The 12,156-nt window shown below is 33.3% G+C and overlaps 1 protein-coding gene and 1 pseudogene across 1 annotated transcript; both read right to left on the reverse strand.

Moving 5' to 3' along the window:
* Nucleotides 1–4,869: 4,869 nt before the first annotated feature.
* LOC140989930 (histone H4) lies at nt 4,870–5,472 on the reverse strand. Its single transcript, XM_073459514.1, has one exon. It carries the CDS (start codon nt 5,370–5,372, stop codon nt 5,061–5,063), a length of 312 nt encoding a protein of 103 aa, XP_073315615.1. The 5' UTR covers nt 5,373–5,472; the 3' UTR covers nt 4,870–5,060.
* Nucleotides 5,473–6,090: 618 nt separating this feature from the next.
* LOC140971082 (uncharacterized) lies at nt 6,091–8,665 on the reverse strand (annotated as a pseudogene).
* Nucleotides 8,666–12,156: the final 3,491 nt, after the last annotated feature.

Below are 12,156 nucleotides of genomic sequence, written 5' to 3' on the forward strand. Positions count from 1 at the left end.
TANTATATTGACTTCAAATGGAATCAAATTATTGGTTGACACGTGTCAGAAGGTTATCCCGACGAAGTTTATCATGGTGGGATAAAGGAATGAGTGATCACTCTCACTGCCAAATGGCGATGGCGTAGCCAATATCTCTATATTCTTTTTATCCTTTGATTTGATGTGTTTCTTGCCTCCAAGATTTTTGAAGAGTCCTTACTCGTACATAAATTCGAAGAAAGAGTCCCCAAGAGATTCCCTAAGAGAAATTCCAAAACCAATAAATAAAAATCACTCTATTTCTTATTTAGTTTCAAGAAAATATTTTAAAAATCAAAAGTGTGTATTAATATCAATCGAATAAAACTACTCTCATATCGAATATCTTGCCCTTTTTGATTTTCTATATCCGCTCATATTACACTTTTCTAGTGATGGTATGCTCAAGAGGTGTGGAAATTATCATCACTATGGCCTTGGCTAGTTTCGTTTCCGAGAGGCAGATTGTTTGATTTATTTTGCTGGATTTCAGAAAATGGAAAAGGGAATGGATAGCCTTTGTGCTATTGCTATGATAATCTGGAGCTTATGGGATGCCCGCAATAAGTTTGTTCACGAAGTTAAAATTTAAATACACTGGAAGTAATGGAGGGAGCAAACCGATTGTGTCACTAATTAATTAATTAATTGTGGCTTTATTATAATCCCGATTGAGTATCAAACAGTGTCGATGTAACGTGGGTACAAATCTTGTTTATAAAATGAAAAACGAAAATTTTGATCATAGTAAGAACTTCTAGTAGCATCGTTTCATGATCTCATAGGTATCACTGATAGTGCCTGCAAGAAACCGTAAGTTATGGTTACCATACAGTACGCTCCCTTTAACTCATATATCCCGATCGAATCTGCTACCATTGGTATATCGAGAGTTGCAAATGAATTCGATAACGATGTGATGTATCCTTGAAAAATAATAAAGACAACATATGTGCAACTAAGAAACACATTTCCCTAAAGCGCATATGACTTGTCCTGGACGGAGACTCCTTGTATTATTAACTAATCCGATCATGGTTACCGTACAATACGCTCCCTTTAACTCATATATATTCCGATCGAATCTGCTACCATTGGTATATCGAGAGTTGCAAATGAATTCGATAACGATGTGATGTATCTTTGAGTAATAATAAAGACACATATGTGCAACTAAGAAACACAATTCCCTAAAGCGCATGACTTGTCCTGGACGGAGACTACTTGCATTATTAACTAATCCGATCACATAGAAAAAATTTACCCTTAGACAAGCTGTGAATTCCTGACTACAATGCATTTGTTCATACGTATTTTGAAATTACACCCAACATTGTCACATGATAACCCTCGATAGAGTAGGTAAACAGATCAAAGTGCATGTTATTACGCAGAGGCTCTATGTTGTCCTAGGTCAAAAGATTAATGGTGTACAACTATAACTGCGTACTATTACACTCGATAAATGATAACCGCTTGGACAGTCCGAGAAAAAGTTGTTCAATATCGCATCTAATGTCATTCATATATACGAATGGACATTTGCATGCCCTTACCAATGAAACGTGACTTCTTCATCACATATGCTAGTAACAAACTCGAAAGACATTTATCATTGTTTTAGGCGATTGAATCGACTAAGAACATATTTAGAATATGCAGTAAAATTCTTAGTGAATTTCATGATCCATTAGACTCGTGGACCCAATGATACTTATAGTATATTCAAGTATTTTATCTATCTAATTTGCTAGGTATACAGATAAAGTAAATTTCATAATTAGATAAAACCATAAAATATTATTAAAAAATATTATTTTTACATAATATTCAATAAAGTTCAAACCACAAGTTGGTTCGCTCGATACCTATTCTAACACCTAAATCATCGAGTTGGATGCTTTAACTGTGGTACACGCAAAAGCTAATGCCGTGGTTCAGTCTCCGGAAGCACTTCTTCTCCAAAGTATCAAGGAAATTTGCACCAACCATCAAAAGGCTGCTGTTATATTTTGTGGTCGCCGCGCTAATCTTATGGCACATGCCTGATCGGCTCATCACGCTTTGAGGTCCATTACTAGTGCCGAGTACTTGGATAATTTATCTAATGTAAACAAGGATGTGTTCTTGAATGTGTCAAATAATGATAGGTATTAATAAAAATAGAATTTTTTTACCTGTTTTTTTTAATAAAGAAATTAAAAAAAAAGCACATTTGATCCAATGACTACAAATAGAAGAGCTGTCAAAATAAGCTAGGCCCGTCTCGTCCCGCCAAATGGTGGTATGTTGTGACGTGTTGCAGGTCAGTTTGTCATGTCCCGTATAATATAAATAAAAACTAGTCAGGCTCGTCCCATCCCGCCAAATAAGGGGTTGCGTTAGCAATTTCCCAACCCGTACAAATGGTGAGCCGGACCGTGCCGCTAACTCATTTTGACAGCTCTAACTAGGGATGTAAATGAATCAAACCGTTTGTGAACTATTCGAAGCTCGGCTCGATAAAAAGCCCGTTTGAGTTTGTTTGTTAATCATATCAAACCAAGCCCAAGCTCGATTTTGAGCTCAAAAATTTAATCAAACCAAGCTCGAGCCTAAAGATATTCGGCTCGTGAGCTCGCAAACATGTTTGATAATAGACTCGCGAGCTCGAACTCTAGTCGTTTAGTGGCTCGTAAGCTTGAGCTTGGCTCATTTGTTGAGTTGACAAATAAAAATATTAGTACTAATGTCAATTGAAGGAATTGAATACAAGACATGTTTGAAAAAATGATGAATTCACACCATTTAGTCACAATTACATTTTTAATCTTATTTGCATATCATTATACTAAAATGTTTTTTAAAATACAATAAATAAAATAAATTAACAGAAATACATCAACTTATTCTTTTTCCCTAAAAATTTACATAACCAAGTCATATACAAGTTGAGTAACTTTACTATTAGTCTGTGAAGGTTAATTAAAAATTTTACATGCTAAATTGATATGCCATTTGACATTAATCAATAATTTAAGTTAATTATGTCGAATTCATTTCATAATGATGTGATGTCTTCGATCTACTATATTTAATGAATATTCTAGATGATTTTGATGATATCAGTATATAATGAATATTCTAGATGTATGATTTTGGAATGTTCAATAATATACTGATTTATGTTTTTTTTATCTCTTATTTGTGTCGTTTTGGTTATTTATGAATGAATTTACATTTTTATGTCAGATTTAAAATTAGTTTATAGATATATTTAATTTTTAACAAGCTCGATTCAAACTCAAACTCGAGCTCAATTTTATGCTTATGGAGCTCGAAAACGAGACGAGCTCAAGCCAGACTTGTTAAACATGCTAAACAAGCTATTAATGAATCAAACTCGAGGCTGACTTGATTAACATGCTAAACGAGCTTTTAACGAGCCGAGCTCGAGCTTTTCTCGAGCTCAGTAATTTCAATACAAACCGAGCTCGAGCCTGATAATAGAAGCTCGAATCGAGCTCGAACCTCAAACAGTCTTAAACAAACCAAGCTCGAGCCTGATACTGTTTGGTTTGGTTTAGATCGTTTACATCCCTAGTTCTAACAAAAAGAGTCACGTCATTTTTTCATGTGATGTAATACATTGTACAACATGAAAAAACACGTGTGACTTATCATTTACAATTATTCGATGGAAGGGTATGGCCAGAAAATTTTTTATCAAGGACCGACTGATTCGATAAAAAAAAAATTTGATCGTGAAGAATGCTCCCCACTAGTCAAGTCACTTCTTTTTTTGTCCAAGTGGTTTTTTTTTTTTTGTCTAACCCACTTAAAAGGTGGTGTTTTAAAGAATATGCGGTCTTGGGTGATGATGTTGTTATAGCTCATCCACAAGTTGCAACAAAGTATGAGGACGATTGATTTCATATATGCTCACAATCCAGTCTCTAGTACCAATAGCAAACTGAAGGAAACTCAGCTTACTCTTATCAAAGGGAGGATGGCTCAGAACTAGGTGTATTGTTTCTCTAAAATATAATTTTGATTTAAAAATGAAAACATATTTTCTTCTTCTCTCATTGAGCTTCCATTAGAAAAACCAACCCATTAATAAATATATAATTCACTAGTCAAAAAATTAAATGAACGCATGCATCAAATTTGTTTCAATTAAGTCCCAAAAATTACTATAAAGCAGAATGAGAAGAAAAAAATGCCAGAATTAAAAAAAAAAATTATCACAAAGCATTTCCTCGAACATGTTATGTGCAAGTAACGAGATTTGACAAATACACAAACTACAAATTAAATGCCAACTCAAAGCAATACAAAAAACACAACCATACTCAATAATAGTCCAATAATTCAACAAAAATATCACCAGAAATAGAATATTATTTACCCAAACAAATAAACTTAGGCTGAAAATCGAGCTCGGAGTGGAAATCAATTTAAATCGAAGTGAATAATTTATCCTCACCGGACAGCCGACTAATTAAAAAATAGACTGAAAATCGAGCTCGAAATGCCCAATGCTCAAAGCTAAATTTGCGCAAGGGCAAATTTGCGATAGCTTGTGGCTGTGCTCGGAAGAACTCAAGGTGGCAGCCATTAAAACAGGTTGAAAATTGAGGCTTTTGACACCGAAACTCTAAGAAAACTTGTAATCGTTCATATCCTAGCTACACGACCCAAAAACAATCATTGTGCCACATTCTTATATGTTAAATCTGCAATATTTCTTCCCTCGAGATGTGAATGAAATTGTATCACTTGGATCATAAAAAAATATAGCAATTTCCATTGAGTTCCACTAAACTTTCAGAACAAGATATAATGGATATGAAACTTATCAATTGCTTAAATAATTACCACAATCTACTAAATCAAACAGAAATGTAAATTAATTTCAATGGAATCAGAATAACAGAACCTAAATATTTCATTAAATCCACAGAATTTGACATTCGAAAAACAGATCTCCATACTTCGAATTTAACTAGGGATAGTCGCACCCAATCTACAGATATTTCAACACCCCTTAAAAAACCCTAACCCCCAAATCCATAAAGGGTGCGGCCTTGCCTCTTGAGAGCATACACGACATCCATGGCCGTCACCGTCTTCCGCCGAGCATGCTCCGTGTAAGTAACAGCGTCACGGATGACGTTCTCGAGGAAGATCTTTAGAACACCACGGGTCTCCTCGTAGATGAGGCCGCTAATGCGCTTAACTCCGCCTCGGCGAGCAAGACGCCGAATCGCCGGCTTGGTGATGCCCTGAATATTGTCCCTCAGCACCTTGCGGTGCCTCTTTGCTCCTCCTTTTCCCAAACCCTTGCCACCTTTTCCTCGCCCAGACATTTTTCTAGCTCGGATTCAGAAATAGAAATCACAGAGGAATATTGCCAGTCAAATTTAATTTTGTTTTGATTAATCGATCACGGGGGAAGTGACAGTCGAGGATTGTTTATTTATATGGAGATTGGTGCGTCATGAAACGTCGGATTTTGTTGACAATCCACGGTTGTGGTTTCGATCCGCGTCATTTACTAGGTAAGATATCTAATCCATTGATTAAATATCGACGGCTATGGGATGATGATGTCGCGGATCCTCTTGGGGTAGGTCCAAGTTCATCTATTAGGCTATCTCCAACCCAAAATTCTATTTTAAAGCAACTCTATTTTAAAATAGAGCAATTTCTGCACCAAATATTATATTCATCTCCAACTCATCTACTTCAAATCTTACTCTAAAAAAAATATTCTATAAAAATATATTTAAATTATTTCTTATTAATTATTAAATATATATTTCTAATTTTATTAATATAATTATAAGTATCGTTTAATATTTATTTAAATTGTTTAATGATTATTTAAATTGTTTAATAATTATCGTTTAACATTTATTTAAATTGTTTAATAATTATTCAAAATTTATTTAATTGTTTAATATTATACGAATTGAAACATAAATTATTTAAATGGATAAAATATAATAATACATGACATTGAATTAAAAGAAACATAGTACAAATAAATGACATTAAATTAAAAAATACATTACAAATACAATTTCAAATATTTGAATGACCATATTTATCCCATAAATGATCAATCAAAGCATTTCGTAATGCAAAGTGGGCGTCTTTGTCTTTTATTTTTTTATATCGAGCGATAAATTCTTGAAATCTGATATGTTCATTGACAACATTTTCTACCACTGGAGTCGGTGCTTCCCTCGTATCTTGAATTGGTGCACTAAGATCCCGTTCATCTTCGATTATCATATTGTGCATTATAATGCATGCTTTCATTATATCATGCAAATGATTTTTCTTCCAACCACGGGTGGGAGATGCCACAATTGCAAATCGTGATTGAAAAACGCCAAATGCACGCTCCACATCTTTCCTGCATGACTCTTGTTTCATCGCAAAATACTACTTCTTTGGGCCACGCGGATCATGTATAGTCTGCACAATAGTTGACCATTTCGGATAAATAATATCAGCTAGATAATATCCAATATCATATTCTTTGCTTCCAATATTGTAATGAGCTGGAGGAGCAATTCCTTGTGCAAGATTAGAAAATAGACTGGACGACTCTAAAACATTTATATCATTATTGGTTCCGGGCATACCAAAATATGCATGCCATATCCAAATATCATATTCAGCCACCGCTTCTAAAATGATTGTTGGAGAACCACTACGACCTGCATATTGTCTCGCCCAAGCCGTGGGGCAATTTTTCCACCTCCAATACATACAGTCGAGACTTCCCAACATTCCAGGAAAACCTCGTTGTTTGCCAATATAGAGTAGTCTAGAAACATTATTGGCCGTAGGTGATCTCAAGTACTGCTCAGCAAAAACTTCCACTATAGCTCGACAAAAGCGTTGCATACACTGAATTGCAGTCGATTCTCCTATTTGGATGTATTCATCAGTAGCATCTGCAGGTAAGGCATATGCTAGCATTTTCAATGCAGGAGTTGCTATTTGATTAATCGACAACCCGAACCGTCCCAAACTATCACTTCGTTGTATGAAATAAACATCGTGATTCTGTATACCATCTACTATCCGAAGGAAAAGATTCCGAGACATTCCAAATCGTCTACGGAACATTGCTTCATTATATACTGGATTTTCAGCAAAATAGTCGTTAAACAACTTACGATCAGCAAGTTCACGATCGCGTCGAATGAATATGTGACCCGGAATTGAACCTCCATGTGTGACTTCTTCTTCTTGTTGGATGATGTAGGAAGCAACCAAATTTTGTTCTCGAGATATAGTTGTCAGTATTGCATTGCTTCTGTTTTGGATATTTTCGAAGAATTGAATATCATCTTCATTATCTGACAATGAATATGAGCTAGACGATATTGCATCAAATTGAAAAGTCGGATTAATTTTTGTGATATGAAGAATGCAATATTTATGTGTTAGTAGGATAATAATATTTTCGAAGAATTGAATATCATCTTCATTATCAGGTACATTTGGAACGGTAGATGGATTTGGAATGGTAGGTGGATTTGGAACGGTAGGTGAATTTGGGAGGTTAGGTGTATTTGGAACGGTAGATGAATCTGGGATGATAGGTGCATTTGGAACAGTAGGTGAATTTGGAATTGTAGGTGAATTTGGAAGGTTATGTGGATTTGGAACGGTAGATGAATTTAGAATGGTAGGTAAATTTGGAACGGTAATTGGATTTGGAAGGGTAGGTGGATTTAGAACGGTAGTTGAATTCGGAATGATAGGTGAATTTGGAACTGTAGGTGAATTTAAATCATTATGTGCATTTGGAACGGTAGATGAATTTGGAATGGTAGGTGTATTTGGAACGGTAGGTGAATTTGGAATGATAGGTGAATTTGGAAGGTTAGGTGCATTTGGAACGGTAGGTGAATCGGTAGGTGCATTTGGACCGGTAGGTGCATTTGAAATGGTAGGTGGAATTTCTACTATAAATATACTCCTGATTGTTTGAATGAATTATCAAACATTACAAATCATACTCCAAATAATATATTTCTTCAAAGAAAATCAATGGACTCCAGTAGCCGAACATCTAACTACTCTATCGAAGAAGATAAGCTATTATGTCATGTTTATCTTGACGTCTCGCAAAATCCTATCATCGGTATAAACCAATCCGAAGATCGATATTGGAGTCGTATTGAAGAAGCTTTCAATGGCGGCAGATCGAATAACATGCAAGAACGCAATAGAAGATCAATGCAATGTCGCATGCAAGTTATCTTCCGTGCTGTTAGAAAATTATGTGGCTGTGTAAGCATAATTGAAAAGCTGAAGCTGAGTGGCGCATCCGAGGAAGATATTGTAAGTCTTTAGTTTTAAAATATTCTGGATACGCTAACTTTATTTTTATACGGGTTGGATATTTTTGTACAGTTGAACCGAGCAAAAGACTTAATGATGCAAGATAAAAATTTCAGTCGAGGATTCAAATTTGATCATGTGTGGCCTATCATGAAAGATATGGAGAAATTTTCGGCCAACGACAGTGCACCGATACCACTATCAAAACAACATGTCACAAATTTGGATTCGTCACAATCAGATAATCAAGAACCGGAATCTCCAATGTCAGGTTCTCAAGGAATAAATTCATCTTCAATTAATTTAAGTAGTGATGAAAAAGCATATGGAACTCCATCTCAGCGACCACTTGGAGTGAAAAAATCCAAATTTAAAAAAAAAAAGAGAAGAAAATGTATCAGATTTAATTTCTACGATGAAGGAAGGTCATCGCGATCTTATCAATGTACTACAAAAGGGAGCTACCGATATGCAACAAAATTATGATATTAAGCTGTTAATGTTGCAAAATGAACAAAAAAAGCTAGAAATTTGTCAACAACAAATAGCATTGGCTGCATTTCAAGAGGAGAATAAAATTTTGTACAAGGATCTGACCACAATTGGTGATCCAGAAATGCGTCAAATGGTTCAAAATGAAAGAGCAAGAATTATGCAGAAAAGAGAGAAAGAACGTCGTCAACGTGAAGGCAACACATTTGGAAAATTTTTTGGTGATTTGGGAGGATTTGGATCTGGATCAGGACCTGATTTTCCAGATTATTGATAATTTAGTTTGATTCTCTTTTATTTAATTTAGTTTGATTCTCTTTTATTATCCTTGCACTTAAATTAAATGTATTTGATTTCGTTTTTTATTTTAATCGTGTGTTTGAATGTTTAAATATTATTCAATAAATTTGTGTATTCGATTATGTTATTTATATTAATGATTTACATTTACCTTTCAATTTATAGATTAATATGTTAATCAAATAAATTTCAATTATTAATACTAACAAAATATTTTTTAATTTAATATATTAATTAAATGCTTTTAAATCATTTAAAATATATTAAAGAATTCATATATTATTAAATATATTATTTATTAAATTAATCATAATTTAAAAATAATAAAAGAGTAAATAAAAAATTCTAAAAAAAAATACAACACCCTGCGTTAAATTTTGATGCAGGATGCCTCCTGCGTCAAATTTGACGCAAGAGGCGCTGGGTGCTATTTTGGATTCCAAAATAGCGCCCCGGTTGGAGGGCATAGGACAGCAAAATAGCGTGAAATGCTATTTTCAAGTCTCGGTTGGAATGCCCTTAGTAGTAGATAGATATTAGATATGTAACTTTGTTATTATTATTATTATTATAAAGATACAAAATGTCCAAAATATATTTTAAATTTTGGAAGAGCAAATACTATCTAATTTTTAGCCGACAAATTTGTATATAATATATTGCTACAAACATTGAGTTATAAAATAAATGACATAATATAAATTTATATATTTAATTCATATTTTCACTTTTTATAACCAAATTTAAAAGTTATTACTAAAATGCATATATATTAAAAAGAAATAAATTAAAATTATAGTTGATGAACTATTTATATTATTTTAAAAAAAATTATTAGTCTTCATTTTTAAAAAATAATATAGGAGGGTTAAAATGAAAGGGGTATTTTGGGTCAAGTACAAATGACTTTACATACATATAGGAGTGTTCATCGGTCGGTTCGGTTTGATTTTCGGTTTTTTATTTTTATTTTTTCGGTTTTCGATTTGACAAAGATATAATATGATATTCGAACCATTTTTCTTCGGTTTGGTTTTCTACCGAAATGGTTCAGTTATTTCGGTCGGTTATTTCGATTTTGATACAATTATTTAAATTAATAAGATAAATATATTGTAAAATATAATATGCTATCTTTTTACATGATTTCTTAGTAAAACATTTAAATATAAAGTTTAAATGATTTACATAAAAAACAATCAACTAAATATTATTCAAAATAATTCATCATTCACTGATATCATCTAAAAAAATATATAATAAAAATAAAATTATTAATTTAATGAAATTTCGGTATTTTCGGTCGGTTCGGTTTTGGCATATATAATCCGGAACCGAACCAAATAAATTTCGATTTTAACATTTATTTTCGAATTATAAAATTCGGTTTTCGGTTCGATTCAGTGTTCGGTTTTTTTTTGTTTGGATTTTCGATTTTTTCGGTTTTATCCGAAATTTGAACACCCCTACATACATAACATGATAGAGTTTTTTTTAATTTTGATTAACTATTTTTTTAAAAAAATAACCTACTCAATTGTATTTCAAATACATTTAAAGAGTTTATGTTTTAAAAAAAATAATTGACTAAAGTTATCTTCCAAATCTGTGAGTACTTTAAATATTATACTTACAAAACTAAAAATCTATTTACATGCAAGTATTTCGGCTGCACGACGATACCAGGGGGCGCAATCGTTGCGGGAAACGGACCACGGCGCCACGGAGTACGGATTCTGTTTGGCTCTCCGCAATGTCATTGTTCTATGCAATGTCCTCACAACAAGTCTATCCCGGTGCCGTTCACAAGTTAATACAGAAAGTTCACCTATACTGTTTGAGTGTGAATTTTTTGTTGTTGGATTCATATTCTTCTCTTCATGTTTAATTGTTAGATGTGAAGTTTTCTTATTCAATGTAAAGGTGGTTGAAAATCCATTGCTGGATGTGCAGGCCACGGAGGGTGCAGCACAGTCTGCTATCCAGTATTTCGAGAACATGAGAAATTTTCTTGTGGCTGTTGGCAAAATTAATGAAGTTGTTTACTTTTGAGGCATCTGATCTTGAAAAGGTTAGCATTTCAACTATTATGTTGTTTCTTGCTCCTTGCCGAATGTCCGTTGTGTTGTTTATATCATGGAAATGAACAATTGGTTGCTTCTTGAATGATGCTCTTCATCCTTTGTGCCATCATAACGTATTTAGGAAAGGGCCTTGGTATACTAATCATGTTCCTCATATCCGCCCAATTCACTTGACAACTTTCTCGAAGCAGATAGTTAGCAAGCATCTTTCCTTCTTTATCTTACACAATCTGAGTCACACCAGCACAAGTCAGTGAGATTAGCTAACTGATGAAACTTAAAATTAATAATTTATTATATGTTAAAACTTATATTTTAAAATTTAAGTTTCATTAAAATTATAAAATTATGTTATTTTAGTATTGTATGTTTATATTTAAATGTCTTACTAAATATGTTTTATTTTCAGGTTTTCTAAGTGTTGGTAAAATAATGATAACTCAAGCTAGAAAATTCAAATGGAGGTGATTCAAATATTTTTGGAATCCTTGAGAAATTATCTACAACTTTGCAGAAGACATGATTGCCTAAAAAGTTGGTTAAGATGATCAAATTGTGAAAATATCAAAAGGAGGACAAATTTACTTTCACCATGACCAGCATATAGTAAAAAAATCATAACTATTTCAATATTTAACCAAATGAGGTGAACCAAGTGGTAAAATTCATCTACAGACAATTCCCTACATGTTTGCTGTTTTGAGCAGAGTCAAATTCGGTGATTAAAGTCATGGAACAAAGCATTGAAAGAAGGGACATGGAATTGAAGTTGGAGGAGACAAAGACTACTATTACAACTACATTGCATTAATAGAATTTTTGACCATTTCTCTCATTTGGCCTATAAATAGAGGCCTTGTGCTAGCTTGAGAATCATTCTATCTCATTGTAAAATATAGTGTGAGTG

The sequence above is a fragment of the Primulina huaijiensis genome, chromosome 1, assembly GCF_012295235.1.
Source record: "Primulina huaijiensis isolate GDHJ02 chromosome 1, ASM1229523v2, whole genome shotgun sequence".
NCBI lineage: Eukaryota > Viridiplantae > Streptophyta > Magnoliopsida > Lamiales > Gesneriaceae > Primulina > Primulina huaijiensis.